Source organism: Drosophila pseudoobscura, chromosome X (assembly GCF_009870125.1).
Source record: "Drosophila pseudoobscura strain MV-25-SWS-2005 chromosome X, UCI_Dpse_MV25, whole genome shotgun sequence".
Classification (NCBI taxonomy): domain Eukaryota; kingdom Metazoa; phylum Arthropoda; class Insecta; order Diptera; family Drosophilidae; genus Drosophila; species Drosophila pseudoobscura.
Genome location: NC_046683.1, coordinates 9,853,205 through 9,878,830, shown reverse-complemented (window position 1 = coordinate 9,878,830; position 25,626 = coordinate 9,853,205). Strand labels below are relative to the sequence as shown.

Here is a 25,626-nt window from a genome sequence, read left to right as displayed (position 1 = left end):
TCCAGAATCTAAGACAAAAAAAAGCAACAACCAAATATAATCAAAAACAGAAAACATGCAATTAAAGCAGGCCAATTCCAAGTATTTAACAACAGGCCGATACCATCCATAAGGTTGCTTGCAAAAACAACAAAAAAAATTACATACATACATATGTAAACATTTCCCAACACAATATTATGGCAAAATAAAATCTTTTGTTTTTGGTATCAAAACTGATGTTTATTTCTCTCTAGGTTGGCGTGGGGTCTTGGAGAAAGAAAATTTATATTATCGCGGGCTTTGCCCTTTACCACCAGTTCCAAGAATCCAATATGTAATCTAGACTTCATTCAATGCTGGATCGACTAGTGCGGATGATTGAAAGACATTTTTTATAAGCTCCATGATGGATTCATACCTGTCTTGGTACTCACGGCCCTCAAGAACGGGAAAGAGAAGTTGCCCCGACTATATGATAATACTTTATCTTGTTTTATATATACCCTAAATACAAAAATACAAATGTTTATTAACAACTCTTGTGAATTCTCAAAAGTAACGAATAAAGCCTACAAGTTATTTGAATTTCTCTAAAACAATCTACATCACATCTACGTATCTCAGTGGCGACATCTGACGATGACCTTTGTCCTCCAAATTTCACTGTTGGCTGCGCCACTGTGCAACAATTGTCTAGCGCCGCAACTAAACGTGTTGCACACTTTTTAGCTGAGAAATAAACGAAATTCTCACATTTAGTTCAAATAGTGCCCGGCGACCATCGTAGGAGCGCCACAAGTCTCCGCTCCAAAATGAGAACGTCTCAAAGAGTTATGATCAAAATTGTATATTAATAGCTTATTATTATTTTTAAACGCTTAAACAAAGAAAAAGAAACGAAGAACGTTATTTAAGGAAGGGAACGGAAAGGTAGATAGCTTTTTCCCGTCAGCGCAAAACATCAATTAGAGGCCGGTTTTACCTAGCCTTTCACGTTTGGAGAAGCCCATCGCTGACCGTGTCGTTGGTCGCCGCATATCGTGGCAACATCATAAGGATCTAGCAATCTTCAATTTCATTCAGCAATGAAGCGATTGCCGCAGGTTAGGAGAATGAGGAAAATCTGCTTTCCTAAGATGATCCAACACCATTCGGCTCCGGGTATAGACGCTGCCCAGCTCCTCGATGGCGGCGTAATACTCCCGATGATCAAATGTTTCGGTAATATCATGGACCTCTCCTCTACGCGAATAGCGCCCAGGAAATCCCAAATTCGCCATCGATGCAGCCATCCTCCAATGGCAAGAATCAGAGCGGGCCACTTTAAATTAAGAGACCTACCAATGGGTCTTCGACTATATATATATCCGTAACGCCAACGAACGAATACTGAAAGAAAGGTTGAATAATTAGTATTTTAGAATATTTCAAATGACAATGACAGCCCTGCCATCGTGCAGAGCAACCCTGGAGGCACTCTGTAGAAGCTCTTCCTATCCCCAAGCTTTTCGCTGCTTGAATATCTGCCTCGATCCACTGTGCTGATATCGGAGAGACAGAGAGAGAGGAGATTGGAGCGGCATTGCACACGTTGGAGCGTCGTTTAGAAAGCGCTGTCAAACGGTGGAGCGCTTCCAGTAAGCGGCGCAGACTCAGAGCGTTCGGTTCGTGTTAACGTTCGGCAAAGCGAATCGCGCACGGCTTTCCTCGACAGTACATATACATTTTTTGCGATTTTTTGTTTGGTTTTTGGTCGTGATTGAAGCTGCAGCAAACAGGCAACAGGCAACAAGCAGGCAACAGGGAAATGTAAATGAATTTACTATTAAAAACTGGGCTCAGAAGTGCCGCCGCCTCCCTCTGAATCTTTGTATCTCCGTGTATCTTTGTGGCTGTTGTATCTTTGTGTGGTTTTGTGACTGCTGTATCTTTGTATCTCTGTGTGCTTGTGCATCTGCTGTTACAGTTGTCGCAGTGTGGCATCCATACACATAATCGTGCTGTGCTCGCAGTTACGCCTCAGAAAACATACCGTAAAAGCAAAAAACAAAACTGAAAAAAATAGTATCTTTTGGCGCTCATTTCCATGCGTTACGCTTTGCTGCGTTGCATGGCCCCGCCGTCGCATAGATTCATACATCCATGAGATACATCGAGGGTCCGCCGCGGGTCCAGAGCTTAGCTAACAAATTGGTTAGATAAATTAAGCAAAGACTGTGAAATTCGCGAAAAAAAAAAACGAAACGTGAAAAACTGAAAGTAAAAAATTAAAGACAGTGCCTGGCAAAAGTATATGCACAATACTTATTATATGTGAATGTCTATTATTTTCCCACCCCCCCGCTCATCAATCAGAATCAATCAGAATCAATCAACCAATCATCGTTATCCATCATCCGTGCCACGTCCTGTGCCTCCTCCTTCCTGCTGTTTCGATTCCCGCGCGGCCCCGAGGCCGTTTGGGGTATCCGTTTCCACGCGAAATATGTCACAATTCCGCGATAATTCATGGGTGAGTGAAGATTGAGATCGGTTCAGAGATCGAAAAGCCACTAGAGCCTCCACTAATTACCGACTACTAACCAAACTATTGCACATTAGCTACAGCACAGCACAGCACAGCACAGCACTCTCTATAACGCACGCACTAACCCAGATGCCATCTCGCAGATACTCGTAGATGTTGCTTCAAATTTTCGATATTTGCACACCCAGTCCCCTAGTCCCCTAGTCCCCTAGTCCGCCATTTTCCCTCTCTGTTGCATCTCTTAATTGCTCCAAATCGTTAATTAACCTGTGGGGTAACCCCACGATTGGCCAATTGACCCGCTTTTCACACAGCTTCACAGCCATCGCAATCTCAATCGCAATCGCAATCCATCGATCTTTCATCGAAAGGAAAATCCATCTTCTCACAGTAGCGTAAATGCTAGAACAGCGAAAGAAAGAATTAGCACTGTATTTTCGCAGAGTTTCGGTGTCGAGGTCATTCGAATAACTTAATCGCACATTTCTGGCCGCTAATCTATAGCTTTTTAACGAGAGTGTGTCGTCGAAAGTCGAACAGTTTTTGAATAAAATTATAATGGAAAAAAAAACCAAATAAAATGTGGCCCAACAAGCGGGTCAAACGGGAATCTCTGAGCGAATATTTTTGATCTCCAACCGAATCTAAGCTTGAAATTGAATCGAAATTATTATGCAAATCTATTAGCCACAGTTTTATCCGAAATTAACTGAGATGGGATTTAGTGAGGTATAATAAAGGTACGATTAAGCGTGATGCGCGTCATGCGGCAGCGCCCATCGGTAGGTCTTTTGATTTTCGAGCGAAGTAAGCTTCGACCTGAGGTTTCATGAGCCACTTACATACTATTTTCAAAGATATAAATTAAGACATCTTCTTTGGGGGTCTTTAGCCAGCTTACTTCCCTTCATCTAAATTTTCTTCAAGGCAGGAGTAATCGAGCTATTTTCACAGAATTCCAGTGGTCTTCTCCACTATCCAATGTATTATTCTACATATCTTTGGATAGATTGTCTTTGTATCGGAGTTTTCTTTGCAATTATCTCTATGATTAACCCAGAAATGAAACCCATTGGACCCTTTGGCAGGCAATCTATCTTTTGAGAGATCTGTCAAAATGCAATTGAGTCTAAAGAGAAAATCGCTTTCCTTCTTTAGCCCAGAAAAAGTCTCGAATGCAATCTGGAGCACATGTCTTTGTGTAGCCCAAAGGTGGGCCCAACACAAGGTCGTCCGTCCATGGCTTTCTTTCCATGGTGCGAGTTCATGGTTGCATAAAATGCGACGTTATCGGTATCTGTATCTGTATCTGTATCAGTAATCGCATTATAATTCTGACTCTCTGGCATTCCCCGATAAGCCCCGCAGGTTCCACTCCCACACTCCCATACTCCCACTCGACCCCACTCCACTCCAGTCCCCTGCCAGTGGAGGCACTCCCTCCTCCAACGCGCCAGGTGGATGGTTGCGCAAATATCGTGACTCCCAGAGAGTGACGTCGATGGCTGGCTGGCTGGCTGGCTGGCTGGCTGGCTGGTGGTGGGTGGGGTATTGTCTGCACATCTTCGGGATGCATTTGGACGGGTTTTACGGATGCCACAGGTGCAGCAGCCACAGCCAGCAGCTGCTTCCTGGACTTCGACTTCGACTTCAAGTTCAATTACGGCCACAAATTGTCGTCAAGCCAAGGCATTGGCCATGGTCATTGGCGGCGGCAACTTTCACTCCACGATGACGATAACGATGACGATGATGTGGAGGCTGTGATCTGTGATCTGTGATGTTGATGCCACATTTTGTCATAATTTTTCCCCCCAATGTGTGAGAAAATGTGTGTATCCGAAAACGTTTTGTATCTGCAGAGGCAGAGGTAGAGCCAGAGTCGATGTGTGAGCGGGTTTCTTCTTTCTTTCTGGTCTTTCTTTTTTTGGGCAGACACATTGCAAAATGATTTCCACAACAAGTCGAGTCGGGGGGCCTCCGACGACGACAATGAACTTTTAATTACCCCAAAGACTTGTTTCGCCAAAAGAGCAGGCAGAGGCGGAGGCAGAGGCAGCGAGGAGGAAGCAAAGCCAGCCACAAATTCAAATTAGCTTCGATGGAAAAGCGCGCGAGCGGAAGGAAAAACTGAATTCGTCTACAGGGAAAAACAAAGTACGAGAGGAGCCATCGCCATCGCCATCGCCATCGCCATAACCATCGACAGGCCAGGCCATGATCATATGCAATTTGCTGGCCGTCTGGCTGTAATCATCTCTCTTTGTTTCGACAAACCCTGCCCGTCCTGCCTTTCTTTCTTCGTCTCGCCCAAAAAGAAAACAAGATTAGATTTCAATTGCAGATTCGTGGGATTCAACCGAAATTATGAATAAGTGTGCAGTGGAAATATCTCGGGCTAATCACGGATTCAATAGAGCCAAAAATGATTAGATTTACAGCCCAACCAACCACGTAAACAAAAGATATTATCCCCAGTACTATATATGATTCTGAGATGATTTCCTCATACAAAAGGGATTAAAAACGGAAGGTCTATGGCAGCAACAACCACCAGCAGCAATAGTAGTGGTAGTTGCAGCAATAGATACTTTTGTATCTACTCTTAAACGTGTTCAAGTTGCAGTTCAATTCCTTGTCGATAAAGACATTCAAGTGCCTGTTATCTTGTGGAGAAATATATAAATAGAACACTGATATCCCCACAACCAACAATAATCCCATATAAGTTAATAAGAATCGTTCAAGGTGAGCAAAAGATACATATGTATGCATGTAAGTGGCAAGATACTTCACGATATGAGAGCTTATAGGGGATCCAAAGTAATGCCCAAGGTATAAAAATAATGAAAGATGGGTAGACACATTTTACGATTGATAGACGAAGGATAGATACCAGAGAGATGAAAGAAAGATAAATAGATGAAGGATAGATGCAAGCTAGTTGAAGCTAGATGACAAAAAGATTGATAGATACCAAAATAGATCGATGTATACAAATTTTCCATAACCGAAAGGACACATTCGTTACGAATAACACAAGTGGATACCTACGATAGAAAGCTAGATTTTAGATATATACAGCAATACCATTATATGACGAAAGGCAGATAAATAAATGGATGATGGAGAGATAGATAGATGGATAGATGGAATAAATATAGATAGGTTACAAATGATAGTTAGAATAGGAGTTGTAGAGCAAAAATTTGAGGCAAGGGAAAGTATCTATATGCATAAGTACCTATCATGGATTTAATGGAGAGCCATAGATACTTTCCTTTTCGTACAAATGTTTATTCCACAATTTGTACGTCGGACAACTCCCTCTTTTAAGCTCCCTATTTATATAAGCAAAGATGCCACATGGGGCTGTCTATCTATCCGTAACTTGAACACTTGTCCAAGTACTTTATTAAATATATGTTTGTGTACCGCAAAAGATACAAATGTATCTCAACTAGCTGCCACTGCTTGTTGTTGTTGTTGTTGTTTCATTACTGGCGAAATATAAAAAGGAAATTTTGCGACAATTAAACAGTGAAAGTCGCTAAAATGGATCGTTGTGGCATTAGCTATTACCCCGCGACTCCGACTCCGACTCCGACTTGGTATTTTTTTTCGTGGGCTCCTCTCTTCTGGTGGTGATATGACAGATTTAATAATAAGAAAAAACATTGAGAAATACGGGGCCACAGCCCCTCTGTGGGGAGAGCGAAAGAGAGAGAGAGAGATGATGAACGATAAACGAAGTACACAGAAAAAACACAAAAACAGAAAAAAACTGTGTTGAAAATAATCATCGTTTTTTTTATATTTTTTGTTGCTTTTTGCTTCTCCACGAAAAAAAGCTTTTTTATTTTTAATTATATTTCTCTCTGGACTTTGTTGCTCTTTCTGGTTTTTGAGTTAACGAATGCATATAACTGTTAAGCTGTTGAAGCCCCCTTCACCGCCACCTCCAGCACCGGCTCCCTCTACCCCCCCACACAGCCAAGAAAAGGTTGGGTGCTGACCTTGAAGAGCCGCCGCCTGTTCGGGCCAAGTCACGTTCAATGCTATGGCTATAGGCCAGGCCCATACGGGTACTGGCATGGTACTGTGCATATATATACATATGTAGAGCACGCCGGAGCAGCTGCTCTTCTCGCGGGGCATTAACTGTAATTGATTTTCAGGCCTCAGACACTGTGTCCGATTCGGAGGGGCCCAAAGAAAACCCAACAAACGACACCAGCAAAATGGTAACGAAAACGTGCCCAGACTCTGGATCTGGCTCTAGCTCTGGCTCTGGCTCTAGGTCTGACCTCGTTGAAGCTCCCAAAACAAAAGCAAGTGTATCTTGCCCTGTCTCTCTGTCATGTCTTGTTGTATCTATAACAATAAGTGGGAGAAAGAAGAACTGTTCTCCTTTCTCTCCACGCTTTTGTGGTGGAAAGTATTCATGAAAAAAAAAAAATACATGCTATACTTCAATGAAGTTTTTCCCTTTCTCTTCAAGACGCCACGACACCTCCTACACATGAATGCGTTAAGTTTACGGTTTTTCGGAGATGTTGTACTCTTGATCAATTGACCGATAAAGGGTTTGATCGAATGGACACATGGATCCCCTAAGGGAACGAACACATTCGTTAGGAACGACTCAAAGTGAAGACCATCTTCCACGAGTGGTGCTTCCAATGGGATGTTACACGTCCTAAATGTCCTACGTTCACATGTGAATGGCAGTGATTACACGTATAAAGTTCCCCTAAGCGAGAGGACACATTCAAATGGTTCCAAAGGAATGTCCCCTAAACGAAAACACACATTCAAAGAAATTTGTTGAAATTCCAACTAACAAGAAAGATCTTTAATCGAATATATGCATCGCACACACCTCACAAATTCGCTTTTCATGCAAAAATTGATTCACTACGAATCACAATCTAATCGATTAACGTACATATATAAATACATATGTATGTCCCAAACAAAGTCTAGCTATGAATCAGCTGCCAGGGTATTAGGGCTTTCCATGCAGTGGAGGCAGTAGTTTTTCCAAGCTTTTGTTGCTGCCGATCGTTACCTTTCCCCGTTGAGAGATCTCCAAGCGAGTCAACACCCACATTGAATGGCTACCATTCAGATCCATCACCGTCGCCGTCGCCATCGCCATCGCCATCGGAGACACCGCATTCAGAGAGCGAGGAATTCTCGTTTCGCTTTTTGTGTTGAATGCCTCTTAATTGTTGTTCGACAAAGCGATAGATAAACAACTTTGCACGAAAAAAAGCAAATAGAACAGCACAGAATGTTTACTGAAAATAAATTACACGTAAACGCCGTTCTACGCCGCATTTGTCATCGGAGTAGCAGAAAGTACAAGGTACTCATCGTTTTTCGAGGGCGTGAGCCCCCAGAGAACATTAGTCACTGCCTTCGGGATTAAGGCAACGAAACACTGACCTACATCGTCACGTCGATGGAGGAGAAGGCGATAATTCTGGGCCCAAATTGGAAAAGCCCTTCGCTACAAAGGTGTACTGCGAATGCAGAGATTATATTAAGGTATTCGTCTGAAGATTGGATGAGTTTTTGAGGGAAAAGCACCATAATTTTTGTAGAAATAGCAGACAGAATCGAATAAGGGAGGGCATGAAACGGAGTGGTGGTATTATTCTGAAGAGAGTTGTATCAGAATGGAATCTTCACTTGAGGGAAGATTAAGTAAAGTTTTCTCAAAGGTACATACATGTAAAACCAATGAAATAGCCTTATAAAAAGTATAGATTATTAGAAAGAAACCGTGGGGCAGCCACGACACAAAGCAACGCCTCTGATTAATCTGCTCTACAAAATCGTAACAATATTAAGGAACTATCTACTTTCCAACCCAGAGGTCCCCTGGACTGCCACTTATGAACTTATCAGATGCATACGACAAGTAGATTGAGGGTCCTGAAGATCTCCTTTACTAGACTAGAGGTCCAGTAATGTGGTAGTAGATGCCAGCTAGAAGACTGCCGACTGCTTGATATTTTTTAGTATTATATGAAAGTCTGTATATTTATGAAATTTAGAACTATAATAACAACAGATATTTGTGAATGATGCATCGCATCGAGTGTAATGAACCTCATACACCTGTCACAATGCAGAGTCATATTCATAGATAATATTCCCATGAAAAAGGAAGTATGTATGCTAACTTTGTCCAAAGTCGGTAGGAATTTCTATCTTGAAATTAATTATAACCACTTGTACACAGAGAGTTTATTATCGAATTGATGGCTTTAATTGGCCATTGGCGATCGTCGTTCTCCTTGTGCCACTGACGGACGACAGTTCGCTGAACTTGAAACCAGATTGTGGATTGTGGCTGGAAACAATGATACAATAATGGAGCGATAATGATAATGCCCCCGCCCCAATCAATTCGATTGCCAGATAGCTTGGAATTTCATTAGCCGAGTGGGCGCTTGGGCCATTCAGGGGGATCTGTTCAGATGTGTTCAGATAATGGGGCTTTGGCTTTCATTGAAGCATTTCCCGATCCATTCGATGTGCATTGTGAATGGGCTGTGAAGCGTGTAACAAAAAGGCGATTCCAAACTAATTTAAAATTCCACCAAAACGAGAGGTGTTCAAGGGGTTTTCGTGGCAGCAGCAGCCAAGACTGGGGGCTCCAGTTCTATAAACTGGGGCTCTGGCCTCATTTTCGGGACCTGTAATATCAACAAAATTCAAGTTGTTGCCACACGTCACACAAGTGTCAAACTTCTGTTTAGCAACCGCTTCCCAGTCGTACTTGGACTTGGACCTGGAACAGTTCTTTGAACATACGTAAAAGAGCGTTCTGGAATTTGGGTTCTTCAAAAAACATTCGTTTTATTCACTAAAATAATAAATGATATATGCAATGTTATAACAGGTGAATGGAGCGCTTCCATGCATATTCTCTATGAATACCCTGTCCACGAAGTGGTGTAACACCCAAAAGGAAGCGTTTCCGACCCCATAAAGTATACACATTCTTGATCAGCATCAATAGCCGAGTCGATACAGCTATGTCTGTCTGTTCATCCGTCTTTTTTGACGAATAGATCTCAGAGTCTATAAGAACCAGAGCTATCAAATGTTTGTATGTAGTATTTTGTACACGTAAAACATACTAAAACGTAGAGTCTGGATCAGATCGGAACAGTATTATACCCGGGAGGAACGTGTGCAAGACACTTTTGATGGAAGATACTTCTATAATACTTAGAGATAAACCCAAAAAAGTCTCTTTTAGGCACACCCAAAAGATAATATATTTTAATATAAGAAATCTTTTCTACAAAGTAGAACTGGGAAGTAGTAAAGAAGCAGCCTATTGGGGATCGATTCTACAAAGTCCGACTGAGTTGCTTACCCCGAAACGCGTGTGGCAACCCCTCGCCTGTGTGTGTGGCATGTCCATCAATGTCCATGCCTCTCTTTAGAGTGTGGGTTCCGCATCGGCTTTGTTTAAGGTCTTTAGGAAGGGAAACTACTGCCAATATTTGCTTTAGAGCAGAGCTCTAGTTAATTGCATCGTCTATCGTCTACCGAGTGGAGTGCCTTCTGCTGCGGCAGACTGTTGATTGTAGTTTCCCCCCCCCCGAGACACTCTGACACTCGCAACAACTTCTGACTGGTTAGACTCGTTCCGTTCTACGTTGCACTTTCCGCCGTTCCGCGGCCATGTGAACTTTCTTTGAATCGAGAATCGAGTTGTGTTTTTTTTTTTCGAGTCTTGGCCCACTTCGTGGCTCCACATAGAGAATCATCTACAATGTTTTTTCATTCGTTTGTGTGCCGCCTGTGGGGTACACGGGGCGTATTCGCAATACGAGTTGTGTGTGGCAATTGTCGGTGATTTTTTGTGTCCGACTTTCGGTGTGTGATTGAACACTTTTTGCACATGGCAAAGCCACTAATTATTATCTACACATACACTGAAAGACAGAGAGGGGGTACTTGAACATTACTGGTGCTTTGGAGGAGAACTGTAGAATCTGTAGAATCAGTAAGTGCTTGAAAAAATATAATGTTCCTGAATGATTCGATTGAAATGGACACAATTTAATAAGTGTTAGATGAGAATGAAAGCGGTATTCTTAAGAGATGAGTTCGTCGAAAGAAGTAACTCTTCTCAATCATATCCATTAACATTCTCATTGTAATTCACGCTTCATTTGACATTGGCTTCGATTTTTCAACAAGTCAATACTTTTTCAGACTCAAATTCCAGAAAATAAATCATCAATTAACATGGAACAGAGTATTTTAGTCATTATTCGATCGAGAAACAAAGCATCTCTTTCATATAGGATTTTATTGAAACCGGTTAGGTGTCATAAGAATAATTGGCCGTAAAACAGGTCTTGAGGTGTGCATTTATTTATGTTTCATTTAGAAGCTAGCAAAAGATCAACAAATCTACTCTAGAGTATATATACTATAGTATGTACATAAATCTAATGCCCCCAGCAGATAGCATTTATTTCGTTTGTGTGTTTTTGTGGGGAACTAAGGTTCAATGGGGTTTATCTACCGGAGGGAGGCAATGACTTTGTGTCATGTGTCTATATATAGCCCTAGCGATGCATTAACTTACGACTTGAATCATCAGTCAGTCAGTCGGAGCTTATTCACACCTGTGCCGTGTGCCGTATGCCGTATTCCGTATGCCGTATGCCGTATTCCGTATGCCGTGCGCCGTTTGCCGTGTGTTGTTGGCCAAGTTCGTTGTCGCTGTTGTCGTTGTCTTGGCCAGGTCTATGGCTGTGCCGGAAGTTTGGCAGAGCCAAAGTTTCATTCAGGCATTGCAACGCATCATCGTATATGGGCATGCCATCACGTAGTTAATAGAAAGTGGACACAGGCCTTAGATCCAAAAACCAATGCCCAGCCCCACTCCACCCCACTCTTTGCCACAGCCTAAACCATACACGTCACTTGTGCCACAGCCTAAACCATACACCCCACTCTTTGCCACAGCCTAAACCATACACCCCACTCTTTGCCACAGCCTAAACCATACACCCCACTCTTTGCCACAGCCTAAACCATACATTAATGAACACTGCATAAGTGAACATGTCCATGGACTGTTGCCCATCGCTGTACATATTTAGATATTATTTAGTTTGTACGATTATACGATTATTTTTTAAGTAAATTTAATGGACCCCCGTCAACCCCTGCCCCATCAACCCCTTACCGCTCTACTTTCACTCTCTTCCCCACACTCTCAACTGTCTCTCTCCCTCTCTCTCTCTCTCTGTGTTTGTGTGAGAAAAGCTTGCAAATGCCCGCTCTTACGGCGTGCTTAAAAGCTTACGCTGCTCGGCCCGCTATGCGAGAGCCAAGTCCAAGTCGGCGATAAATCTGAATGCGCACCTGAAGAAGCAGCAGCAAAAGGAAGAGGAGGAGAAGAAGGAAAAGGAGCAGCAGCAGAAGAGAAAGAAAAGAGAAGAGCAGGAGCAGCAGCAGCACCAGCACCAGCAGCAAAAGAGAAGGGGCCAAAGTCTGTGCGAGGATCAGCCCATCTATGCGAATGTCGATGAGGTGGTACTTGACCTTGGGACATCATCGACAGACGATGCTCTAATGGGGAATGCACAGGTAAGCACGCGAGAACCAGTTCTCTCTGGTTTCAGCTCCCACATCTGTGTTCGTTCGCTCCTCAACCAACAACCCATCAACCAACGACCCATCAACAACCTACCATCCATCGATCCAGGGAGAATCTAATCCACGTCGCTCGTTTAAACCCCATTTAAAAAAATCGTCGTCTACCCCCAATCGAAATTGGTTTTATTATGTGCTTGCCCTTCAATTCACTCCACCCGTACCGTACCGTACCCCCACTCCACACCACCCCATTGCCCCTCTCCCTGTGTCACTCTATTTATTTCGTTTTTTAAACCCGTTTTTACGCCTGCCCTGCTGTGGCATTTAACAGGCAAGTGCAAGTTGATGCCTAAACAAAGGCTAAAAGCACACAAAAGCCCACCGCCACAGTGCAAAAGAGAAGCTGAAACATAAACAGCAATTGCAGGTGTACGAGTGCCGCGTATCAGATAACAGTTAACACGTACACGCCCGGCCACACACACATGCAAACTCACAAATGGAATGAAGTAGGCATGAACGTCCATGAAATGTATGGTGCGAAACTTGGCTAAAGCTTTTCGTAAGAAGCTTTTATGGTGGTGGAATTCCCTGGTGCAAAACTCCCTAACGGTGCACAGTGGGAGATTTGAGCCAATTTAGAGCGGAAAAACTAAAAGGTGGATCTCCCACTGTGCGGTACTGGAGTTTATTGAATTTCCATTAATCGAATACTCATATTGGTGTTGGGTTTTACCATTTAAATGTTGTCATACCTCAAATATCTCTAAACACTACCAATACTAAACCATCCTCCCCCTTTTTGCAGGTAAGCTTTCGAATAAAAACCGTTAACACAAGGGAAAGCTTTTTTCACAGCCCACGACGAACAATGGCAACTAAAGGAATGTAAGTAAAGCCCCTTTTTGGTAGCAACATCAATGTAACTTTTGGACCGATCTTCAAGCATAATTAAAGCCCCTTTCCAGCACGATCTTCAAGCCCAAGTAAAGCCTGGATCTTCAACCATCAAAGGAATCTCATAAATGTCACAACAGCCGCTGCTCAAAAGTTAATTTAAAATTTTAAAACAAAAAACCCGCTCGAACAACAACATTTCTCCATCTATTGTTTTGTGATTGGTGCAAGAACCGCTCGAATGTCGGTCAAGCAGCAAGTGCACCCAAAGCCAGGTGACGTCGGTCGCGACGGTGTCGTGTGAACGGTTTCCTCCGATTATGAGGCATTGGCGCGCGGGGGGCGCAGGGGGCGAGGGGAGCTGCATAAATTTACAGGCAGTTATGCAACCTAACCTGGAACCTGGAGAATCTGGCAATGCGATGCGATGCTATGCCCATAATACCGGTACTTGTCAACGGCAGACTCTCAGTCAGCCTCTCTCTCTCTCTCTCTCTCTCTCTGTCTGTCTCTTCTTTCTTAGTCAGTCAGTAAGCACGTGCATTTGGCTGCTTAAATTTATTGCAGAACTCGCAGGCGCACAGTGGGCAAGGTCAGGAATGGTGTGAATGCCATTGTATTCAATGAGGGGCCAATGAGAGAAGAATGTGTTCAAAATATATCATAAATTATTAAATGGATAGCCAATATACTTATATCGCACTTTAATAAAACCATTCGATGACAGTAAACGAAATTAGTTCTTACTTTCTTTGAAAGATAGAGATAAATTTGTATGAAATGCGTGAAATTTCTCTTTAGAAAATTTGGCTATTGAATAATTATTCAATTAATTAATTAATCACTTTCGAGGCCCACTGTGCAACGGTACATTTGCAGCCCAATCAGCGAGTACCGCTTTGCATGCTGCGCAGACGTCGTCGTCGTCGTCGTCGCCGGTGATGACGTCGCGTCGGCTGTACCGTAAGACGGCGCGCCGTTCCATTCAATTATTTGGCCTACGCGTTGTCAACCACAGCAGCAGGCAGCATCAACAGCCAGCAACAGCGCAGCAGGAGCAGCCGCCGCAGCCGCCACAGTCGCGCAGAGAGCCGAGAAGAACCAACAACAACAACAACAAGAACAAGAGCAGGTGCAGGTGCAGAGATGCAGCGCAGCATCAGCAGCAATAGCTCTCCTGCGTCGGCGCAGCCCATATAATTCTCTTTTCGGTTACGCTCTCTCTCTCTCTCTCAATCTCTGTGTTAAACTGCTTGACGTCGCTCTGATGGGGCCCACTGCTTGGCGCTCCGATGGGTGCTCTGCTGCTGCGGCTTCTGATGCCTACATTTCGTTCTGGCCGACAGCGAATTTAGTCTGCTGCCGCGCGCGACTTCGCTTTGACCGTTTTGTCTGTGTGTGTTCTAAAATTAGTAGCTGTAAATGTCGCTCTGCCGACGTCGTCGATGTCGTCGTGCAATCTGCTCCCATAATTAAAATAATATTTATTTTTGGTAAATTTTTAGCACCAAATATACCACCCCCTCGTCAACCCAATATACCTCTGATACACCAGTGCGTTTGCATAACCTATGTACATGCCTGTGTGTATGTGTGTGTGTGTGTGTGTGAGTGCGTGCTAGCCCGAAACGTGCGAAGAAATAACAACAAAATGCATTAGCATTGGATTAATTATAATTTTTTTTGTTTCTTGTGTTTGGATTTGTTTTTTGATTGATTTCATTCGAAATTGAATGAAAATTGTTTTCGTGTGACTTTAAAAAGGGGATCGAAGAGAGCGAAAAAGAAAGAATAGAAAATATGGATACGGACATCCAATCCACATGTTATATAGAAGAAGAAAAAATCAATCAATCAAATCAAAAAGATCAGAGAAATAACAAAGATAGAAGTATTACAGGAGCTTATCTCAAAGATACATGGTGCATTATTATTTTCGACCTTGATGCAGTCTTCTCTCCGAAATGAGCTCAAGTTTGTGGTGTGACAAGTGGGGCAGGGTGAGGGGGGGGAAGGCAAACGCATCTGACAGATACAGAACGGATTTTTCTTTTGGCAGACGATGCAACGATTCTCCAAACCCGAAAAAATCTCAGCAACTTGAAAATGTGCCAATTATTTTTACGTTTCTTAAATAGAAACACAATAAAAAAATAAAATCCCAACACGACACGCATCTATAGATAAAGATATGGTATACGTATGTATTTATAGATATATATTGTATTATGTGATCTTTACATCGGATGATGGTCTGGTCTTTTCTTTAGAGATTAGCATAAATATTTATAGCCCATCCGCAATTGTTTGGGGGGGTCGTCCAGAACTCAATCGAATGAGGCTCGCTCGATACCGTTACACAGGTCTTCTGCCCCAAGAACCATTCATTCTATGCTTAATTAGGCACACAGATACACAACTTCCCTCTGTGTGTGTGTGTGTGTTTGTGCGTGTGTGCCACATTCCAACAGGCAGTGGCAGTGGCAGAGGCACAGACACAGGCAGTGGCCAAGAGACAAAGCATAAGCCCAAAATGACCGAATGTCGATAAAAATAAATGCAGTCTTGCCCTTTTTCAAAAGAACAAACGCATTTCTAACAAGATTGACACACCGTCAAAGATGAAGAGATGGAGAGACAAAAGTGGAGGTGCTAGAGAGCCAAAGAACTAGACAGGTGGAGAGACAAAGAGATGGAAGTGCCGGAGCGATGTCACACTTTGCCTAACGGCATTCGATTTCAGCGTAAAAGCAAAACAAAAGAGGCCCCAGGGCTGGTACACAACCAATTATCGATGAATATTTATTCAAAACAATATTCCATTCTGGTTTGAAGATCACTATAATCATAAAATACCCACAAACTATACAATTCTAGTAAGGAATATACAAGAAGATACAATCCAAACCATTCCCAACGTTTTTGTCGAATCACAACAATGAAATTTTCAATAGAATAATGTAATATCATTAGTTTCCTGCAATAATACTTGTTACGAATGGTGCTACATCTTTTCCTTTCGACTGTTATCGCTCTGAAATCAATCTCAACGTTTTCGTCGAGGCACAAACATGTGCAAGCTTTAATTTAAATTTTTATTTTCCTGGCATAATACCCTAATGAAAATACTCCGAAAGGTTGTAGCTGTCGTGTTGTGGCATCGCCTGCTGCTGTTGTTGCAGGGCTGTTGTTGGCCGTCCGTCCCATATGTCAATGACTCTTACAAATTGATCGAGTCGAAGACCCCAAAACGGGTTAATTGTGTTAAATGGTCACCGCCCACATGAACCTGGCACTGCACTCGGAAAAAGAAGCATAGTTGTTGAGAGAGGCAGCCTCTAGAGATTCCAGAAGATACATTTCTCTAGGCATGTGATGCCGATGCCTTTCCTTCCCTCTAGATTCACATGAGAGTTTCTTTTCTGTTCATTCAAATGGAGATAATGGACCGACCTCTTATCGCGCGTTCTGCTAGTGGTGTTGCGGTGTTTATCTGTTTATCTATTTGTAGCGCACGGATACAGATACTTATCTGGCAGGCTGTATCTTTGCATCGCGTTTCGCATTTATTCAATCTCTCGAACGTGACCTACGAGAGAGTCAGAGACGATAGAGAGATCAAAAGGGGGCGAACCATTTGAGTGGTATTCAGGGAATGAATGTTTTCCAAAGGAAAACAAGACAGTGTTACTCACAATTAAATACCTAGCCCACTCCCCGCTCATTAGCGAGTATAATTTTTGCATTTTTTCAGGTCTCAGACCTTGCCGCACATTTGGCGCAACATCTTGCGATAAGTTGTGAAAATATTTGCTTTAGTGAAACAGAAAGCGTCGACGCATACAGACATTGTCTATAAGGTTTTACTCTCGGTTCTCTCTACTCTCTATGCTCTCTATTTTTGGCCAGCATAGCAGAGTGAACGAGGGGGTAGAGGGCAATCTTCCATAGTGATGGATTTTTGGTTTTGGCAACAAAATAGAATCCCCGCACATTTTGTTTATTATTTTAGACATTTAATGAGATAAATGCGCATCATAAACCACTGCCCAGAATCGTCCAGAGAGGAATGGCAATGGGGTGGGGATTAGTGTTGAGTAAATAGTCGCATAATATCTTCCAAAAGATATACCAGTTGGAGAGTGGCACTGGGTGCTGTTTCAGGCAGCTGTTTTCCATTTTATCCTAAGGCACCAAGCGCCAGACACATATGTACATTTCGGCATATCCGTTACTTTAACAATAAATGCATGGGTTTACAGATGTTGTACCGAGTGTCCCATCAGGTGTTCGAAACGGGGTTTTCAATTTCCCGTACTTTTCCTATAAGAACTGAAGTTCTAACAGATTTCCAATCAGTTGAAAAACAATTATCTTTTGGTGGAGTTGTGTCGAAGTTTCAATATATAAAGTGCTTTTCGAAAGAGAAAATGGAAAAATTGGTATATTGTTAGAGGGGGACAGGAAATCTGATCGAAATTTAATCATCCATTAAGACCTTGACGGTAATTGCTTTGCGACCTTGGCTCTCCTCCAACTCCTGCCTGAGAACCCTTTTTCGCGATTAATTCTTTTTATTAATCATAAATTGCCATAAAGACGGAGTTGGAGATGGCAATTGTCGGCGGTGCAATGGCTGCAATTGCGCGCGAGTTGGCAGCTCTATTTTTAGAACACGAGTGAGCCCACGGGCAGAGTCCAATGCTTCTGCTGCGCCTCCTTTGGTTTTTATATGATTCTTCTGTCCGTCTGGCAATAATTTATGTTATTTGACTTTTGGATCCGATGGAGCAAGCAGCCAAAGATGGTTGGATAATTGCAGGTTCTTCCCATTTCTCCGGGTGGGGCTGGTGGTTACCCCTCCTCTTCCTACTACAGCGTACCTCTCTTCATGGCACTGCTTCACCTGCTGTGCGGAACTGCTTCCCCAGCTTCATCCACTGCTTACATTTGCAATTAGCCGCAACTGAAGTTTTCTCTCTCTCTCTTGTGGGGCTTTCGTTCGGCTTAGCCCGCTCATTACTTGAATTGTCTCTTCACTTGTCGCACACTCCTTCACTTCGCTTCACTCCATTAGAGAAACGTGACATATCGTAGACAGAATGATTAACCCCAGCTCGCTTCCGCTACCACCCCCCACCCCACCGGCAATGCAGTTGCTGCTTGTTTACTTCTATTACCTTTCTCACTCTTGTGTGCTTCTTATACCCTTGCATTGAGAGTACTCTGATTTTTGCGAACACTAAGGAAATACTGTTTCTGTTATCTCAATTTCCAACAGATACTTCATTAGGTGAAAAAATATATCTAATGGCTGATATTTTGTGTGCGTAACTTGATATAAATCGTATGATCATTGAAATAATTGGTCTGAAAGGGTATACAAATCCACGACTCCCGAAGCAACATATTTAGCTTTTCTGGCTCTTCTCTAAGCTTTTTTCTTCTTCGTCTTCGTCTTCTTCAATGCAAATGCTATTAGCGCGAGCAGCAGCAACAACAAAAAGTGCAAAAATGTAATTAAATTGTTTTACTTTTTACGGTTTCGCACGTCGGCCATTAGAATTGAGGAAACTGTAACAAAGCCCTTCCCCCCACCATATATGATTAGGGGGGGGGGGGTAAGTAAGAGACCGGCACGAAGCCAGGTTGCATCACAATGCACAGTTATAGCGACAACAGAAGCTTAATGAGCTCCCTACCCCCTGCGCCCCCTAGGCCTTCAACCAACAGCAAATTTCAGCAACAGGGGGAGGGCGTGTCAAAGCCAGAGGTACACGAAGGCAATGTTATTCTACACTCAGAGAGGGACAGGAGGGAGAGTGTGGGACACTGCTCTAGTATAACAATTATCTCTGTTAACTCAAAAGTAAATAGTTCATAAATAAATGATTTATATAATTACCCACACGGAATGACGTCCGAGGCAGCGATGGAAAGAAAAGCCAAAGAAATGAAAAAGAAATAAAAACAGAGCCGCCGGCAGAGTAATGATCATCCGACGCCTCTGCCGCCGTCACATGCAGACAGCCAGCATATGTGTAACACAAGCACAAACGCAAGACGCTGCCCGGGCAGCAAACAAAATGCACCAACACACACTTGCATGCCTACAGGCACCGCAAGACACAAAACAGAAACCGAGACAAGCAGACGACGACGCCGACGCTGACGCTGACGTCGCTGTCGATGAGGGCGCCACAGGCGGCATTTTATTTTTTAGCCGGTGGCCAACGCAGTGATTTTTATACCCTAGCAGAAAGGGTGATGTGATTTAAAGTAGATGTTTGCAACAGTGATCGGCCATTGATCTGTTATAAAAGATTATTCAAGCAAATATTCATCAACGAAGTTTTATATTAGTATATGCACCTCTGACAAATAATATTCCATTTTGATTTATATTATATATATGTATATGTACATGTATATTTGTATATATATGTCTGACATAGGAACATATTATGTGCGAGGGTATCAGTCCTCGGCTACTCGAGTTAGATTTCCTTCTTGCTTCTGTCTTGCCTTTGCCTTCTTCGTTTTCTTTGGTCTGCCTCTGTCTCCACCCGACTTTGTGTCGCTTCAATACACAAGCCGAATGCCGTTTTGTAATCTCTACCTGCATCGAAACTGGAGCAAACAGGGGGATGACGACTTCGACAGGGAGTCAGAGTTAGGGCAGGGCAAGGGTTACAACAATGAGACACATTGTGTGAAAGAGCATGACCGGGGTCTTATCCCCTCTCCTATTGCACCTGGTTCTCTCCCTCTCTCTTTCTGTAACTCCTTCTGGCAGCAGCGTCTTGTGTGCGTGTGTGTGTGTGTTTATGTTACTGCGTTTTTATGTAGGTGACCATGTCTATGTCTAAGCTTTTTCGCCTAGGGTATGAAGGGGCATATCAGTTAAAAGGGAATACATGAAATGTTACATACTTATTTATGTATACGCCATCGTACACAAAAAACACTTTTGAGTTTGGGTTTTCATACAAATTATTCGTCTAAGCAGACAATGTTTTGAACATTTTGATTGTAACAATCTAACATAATCACACGGTATTCAAAAGTCGAGTACTGCACATTAAATTTTCGAAACAACGCGATGCAAACTCTGGGCGAACACGAACACCAGCCGAAGACGACGACGGTGTCGATTCCGTTCGCTTTCGGTTTTGTTCTCTTGGCCGCACTATTCTATTGCGTCTTTGGTTTTCTGCGTCGTCCGCTGCGGCGTTGGCGTCGACAGATGCAGAGGATGAGCAGAAGCAATAATTCGGGCCGCCGCAGACATATGCATGTGCACGTTTACAGGCGTGCACGCACTCACACACGTCATGTGCAGAGGATCGGGATAGAGTTCGAGAAGTTACCGAAACTAATTTTGCGACTCTTTACACAGAAATCCGTGATGAACCACCTACGGGTGCACAAATTCAAGATCGGCGGCAAGGACAGCAGCGCCGTTTCTGCAGCGGTTGCGGTTGCAGCCGATCCCTCGGACAACAATAACGGCAATCACACGAACAACAACAACAACAACAACAACCAGAATGGAAACGGTGGCGGCGGTGCCAAAAGATTCCTCACACGCATCAAACGGTACTCGGTGCTTGGCAACAAACTAAGTCGCCGCCACCTGGGGAGCCTCAACCTACAGTCGTCTGCGGCCGGAGCGGAGAGGGGCGCCGATGGAGAGCGGCTTGGCTCTGTGCAGTCGCCCGGCAAGACTATATCCGGCAGCTACAACATGACCGGCAGCCACTCGGAGGACCATCGCCTGGAGATCGGTGCCCCGGTGCTGATATCGACCACCACATTGGATACGGACCGCTTTGATGTGACTGAGGCCCGACTCAAGCAGATCGGCGGCGGCATTGCCCAGACCTCCACCATTGTGCGCACCCTGACGCCGCGCAGCTCCGACGAGGAGGAGTTTTTGGATGCCCGCTGCACTCAGCTGGATCGTGATGAGCGGGATGAGGCGGAGGAGTTTCAGACGCCCATTCATCAGCCACAGGAAGGAGAACACGAGGAGCCACAGCCACAGAAGGAACAGCCAGCGCCACAAAAGGAAGTAGAGTCACAGCCACAGCGACACTCACAGGAGGATTTGCAAGAAGATCTACTTGAGGAGGAGGAAGAGAAGATGGTGATGCCACCGATGCGACGGGCCAACATCGCTCGCCAGCAGCAGGCCATGTCCGTGCAGAATCTGCACAGAACCGAACTGAAGGTCTACCTGCACAAGTCGCCCTCGATGACGCTCGACATGAACGTGACGGCTCCGGGGCATCTGGGCCCGGGCCTCAACATGCCAGAGCTGCCGGAGCTGTATGGCGACAGCAAGCTGAGCCTGGCGGCCAGCGACATGGACAACAACAAGGAGAATACACCGGTGGATGGTATGCCTATCGCCAATGGAGGAGGAGGATTCCTGTCGCATCAGTCGCGCTTCAAGAGCATCGAATCGTTCCAGCTGCACAGCCGCTCGAAGCGCAGCTCCTCTCAGCCGAGCTCGAAGCAGAGCTCAAAGATGAGCCTCGACTGCTCCGTGCACAGCTTCGACTTCGACTTCAAGTCGGTCAGCTATCAGAGCCTGAATGCCCAGAACCTGATGGTGTCCATTGACGAGCTACAGGAAATCACGCGCCAAATCAACGAGACGGAGGACTTCACCAAAGAGGTGGATCTGGAGTACTGCGAGCACCGGGATCAGCTGCGTCCCAGCGAGCGTCGCATCACGCTGCTGAAGAACAAGAACCAGACGCTCATTCACTTCAACCAGCAGAAGGAGAAGCTGCGCAAGGGCTGGCACGGCATGAAGCACTGGTTCGGTGAGGAGGGCACTCGCCTCAAGGAGGCCGTTCGCCAGCAGACGCCCCTCAAGCGTCTGGCCCGCTCACGCAGTAATCTGAATCAATCGACCACGGACGCGAGTCGTCTGTCCATATCGCCGGAACGCAATACCCGCGACATCACCGAGAGCTGTGAGGATATCACCAATCGCACGGAACTGGACTCCTCCTTGTCCCAGAGGGCACTCAGCGATGAGGATTTGTCACCAAATGCCAAACGCTTCAAGGATGAGGTATACCAAAGGAGTCGTTGTTCGTCGAGGGCTGGTCGTGGTCGTAGTCGCGGGCGTGGTCGTGGCCACCGTTCAAACTGGAGTTTCGTCTCGTTGCTAACTGGTTCCAATTCTTTATACTCCAAACAGGGCCAGAATGGATTCGAGGAACTGCGTCGCTACATCAAGCAGGGCGGAGATTTCAGCAAGGAGCTCATATTCGTCCTGCAGGAGCGGTAAGTCCCTATAGCTAGAGAGTACTTATCCTCTTCTATATCTCCGGCTGGTTCCAGTGCCGATTCCGAATTGATTTACTCGAAATCGCTCTCGAAGCTGGCCAATAAGCTGAACAAGGCTGGCCGAGAGATACCTGGGAGTGTGGCGGATGCCTGGCGCGGCGTGGCCACCGAAATGGAGAGCCGCAGCGATATCCACCGCCAGCTGGCGGCCTCCCTCACCGATGAGCTGGTCAAGCCGCTCAAGGTGGTCGTCGAGAGTCACCACAAGGCGCGCAAAGCGGTAAGTAGGAGCTTCAATCCTCTTTTAAATGTTGTGTAATCCTTTCGTCTGTCGAGAAGGTCGAAAGTACTGTGGATAAGGCCGCTCGGGTACTCAGCGAATGGCGCATAACGGAGGCCAAGGCCAAGAAGGCTTCGCATACAGCGGCGCGTGAGAACGAGAAGCTGCAGGACGCCATGCTGGATGTGCGTATCCAGAAGTCGCCATCCATTGCCATGCTCCACCAGGGCCCCAACAAGATCTCGGCCGAAAAGGAGCTAAAGAACGCTGAGAAGGACTGCGTAAAGCTGGACAACAAGCGCAAGAAGGCAGAGGAGGCTGTAAAGCGAGCCGATGTCGAGTACTACACGATGTGTGTGCGTGCCGAACGGGCACGCGTCGACTGGGAGATGGCCGTGCTCCGGGGCAGCTCCCAGCTGCAGACCAACGAGCAGCAGCGTCTCGCGAATATGCACAACTTTGCCCAGCAATACGGCCGCCTCATCTCCGATATAAATCCCATTCTCGGTGGCCTCACCTGCCGCCTGCAGCCGCAGCTGGATGCGTGCAATGTCGACAAGGATATGCTGGTGGTAAGCAACATCCGCCACCATTCGGAGGGTCCCAGCGAGCAGCTACTGCCCGACTTTTACTGCGAACACACCACACTGGCCATGAATCGAGAACGGCGAAAGCATGCGCTCATCAAACTCCTACAGCTGGTGAAAACCGATCTGGAACGCGAACGAAAGTCACGCGACGGCCTCCGTGGTCTCTCTCAGTCGTTAAATAACCAGGAGAACCAAAACATCACCGACAAGTTGTATCACGTGAGTGATAGAGAGTGACCTTGTTCCCTTATTGATGTCTAACTTGATTCTCTCTCTCTCTCTCTCTTGCAGATTCGATCCATGCTCACGTATCTGGAGGGATCACGCATCAAACTGCAGTCGGCCCTCCTGGAGCTGGACCACAAGCCCCGCACCACACATCCCCTGGCACAGCACATTCAGGTTAGGCAGTCCTCCGATAATTCTTCCTGCTAAGGCGTGTCTCTTCTTTTGAAACAAAAAACTAAATTACAAATTATCAGAATTTAAGTAAGGTTGAAACCAAATTTTATTTTTAAGCAGAGCATTGTCTCCTCTTTCCCTTAAATCAATATCGGATGTTAAATTTATAGTAAATAATACATTTTTGACTATTCCAACACGAAGCTGTATGCAAAACTTAAGATGTAAAGTTTCAAGCCACGAAATCTGTATTCAAATATGAAGATCCCAAATCTAAGCAAGTTTTTCTTCACAAATTATGATCTTAATCTTGAAGACATTTGACATGTAGTTTTCCGATAGGATATAAACCAATTTAAAGTTAGTTTTGACAAAAAAAACTATGTAAGCAATCGAAATGGCTCAATTTCTCAGAGGTTCTAAACACCTATTCAAAATAACTACTCTCCGGCGTATTATTCCCGAAAGAATTTAAATCAAAATATGTATTGAAATGATCGAATCGACATTCCTTTTATTTACTCTTAAAGATATTAAAAGGTTGTTAAAGCGCACCATAAATCTATGTATATTCTCTGTATACTTCCATCATATGTATAGATATTTCTGGTGTATCCTTTCTGAACTAAATTTAATCCTCATAATTATGTAAAATGCAGAAACAAAACTATGTAACCACTTAATTTCTTAAATTGCAATCATAATAGATAATTAAGCATACAAAAATAGCTCTATTCTCTTTTCTGAATGTCGAAAATGATTCGAATTTTTATATTATGCCGCCCCATAGATCACGCGGGATCGCACTGGCCTCCAGCAAAGCATTCTCAAGGTCCCCAATTGGCTGAAGAACAACGACAAGACGCAGCAGTCCACAGGACTGGATGTGAGTGGAGGCCACCAGGAGGATGAACCGGAGGAGGAGGATGCCTGCTCCCAAATGATGGGCAATGCGCTCAGCAACAGCTCCTGTGCGGACATTAGTGTGACGGCGACGGGGCCAGCGCTGAAGCACTTCAATCGGAGCAAGAGCAACATTGAGACCTTCACCACCAGCCAACCAAAGATAATCTCCACGACGAACGCCTCGCTGGCCGCTGTGGCACTGGCGGCGGCGTCTGTCAAATGCAAGACCATACCAGCGAACCATCAGCACAACCATCATCACAACCATAACCAGGGCAGTGATCGCGGCCAAGCAGACGGCGGCTCCAATCAGCAGGACTCGGACTTTGATGAATTCAGTTCACAAGACGAGGACGAGGAGGACACGGGGCCCGTCAAGGGGCAGCAGGTACCACAAAGCCAGTTGCAGTCGCAAAACCAGATGCCGACGCAGCATTTCTACCAGAATGCGCAGGATTTGCAGAAGGGCGGCGGTCATGGCCATGGTCAGGGTCAGGGCCAAGTGCTTGGACGATGCAAGGCGCTCTACAGCTACACACCAAAGCTTTACGATGAACTGGAACTGAGTCCCGGCGACATCATCGAAGTTCATGCCAAGCAGGATGACGGCTGGTGGCTGGGGGCCCTGCGGAATCACATTGGCATCTTCCCTGCCACTTATGTGGAGGAGTGCTAGAAGGAGACCCCAACCCCCCGAAAGGATCACTAGATATATAGTACGTTTGTGTGTGCAATAGAGTGCTGTGTGTGTGAATGCGTTTCGAATATAAGACCGAGGCGAGGCTCCTCCGCGTTTGACTAAGAAAATGCTGCTGCGAGGATTTGCCTATTATGCGTTAATTTATCATTTGGAAATATATACATATATTATCATTAATGAATGCAACAAGAATATTGTATTTAAAATGCTTCCTTTTTTTTTGGTTTTTTTTTTCTAGAAAAAATATATTTCCTTATACACGATATACAATATGTATCTATATGTGAAATACAGTCCCCAGTTGATGAGTCATTTATCCGTCTGCCTGCTGCACATTTAACTCTTTAACATTTGACAGATTTAAGCCGTCAATAAAATACTTTAATTGTTA

General features: G+C 44.6%; 1 protein-coding gene across 8 annotated transcripts; it reads left to right on the top strand.

Annotated features, from left to right (window-relative positions):
• The first annotated feature begins 1,628 nt into the window (after positions 1-1,628).
• Nost (Nostrin) lies at positions 1,629-25,626 on the top strand. Of its 8 annotated transcripts, XM_015186404.2 has the most exons (8): positions 1,629-1,791; positions 2,338-2,494; positions 11,822-12,145; positions 22,269-22,354; positions 22,412-22,637; positions 22,697-23,446; positions 23,519-23,629; positions 24,420-25,626. In XM_015186404.2, exons 2-8 carry the CDS (start codon positions 2,468-2,470, stop codon positions 25,209-25,211), a joined length of 2,316 nt encoding a protein of 771 aa, XP_015041890.2. In that variant the 5' UTR covers positions 1,629-1,791; positions 2,338-2,467; the 3' UTR covers positions 25,212-25,626. The 8 variants fall into 8 exon arrangements, with proteins under 8 accessions (XP_015041890.2, XP_033239622.1, XP_015041885.2 ...); XM_033383731.1 differs by lacking the exon at positions 2,338-2,494 and having other exon boundaries at positions 1,634-1,791; XM_015186399.2 differs by lacking the exon at positions 1,629-1,791 and having other exon boundaries at positions 2,201-2,494.

Bases quoted from the DNA above. Each gene is read 5' to 3' on its own strand.
- Nost (XM_002134245.3), top strand. From the start codon at position 20,154: ATGCAAACTCTGGGCGAACACGAACACCAGCCGAAGACGACGACGGTG. The intron at 22,638-22,696 runs GTAAGTAGGAGC...TCTGTCGAGAAG, and splicing joins ACCACAAGGCGCGCAAAGCG to GTCGAAAGTACTGTGGATAA. The intron at 23,630-24,419 runs GTTAGGCAGTCC...GCCGCCCCATAG, and splicing joins CCCTGGCACAGCACATTCAG to ATCACGCGGGATCGCACTGG.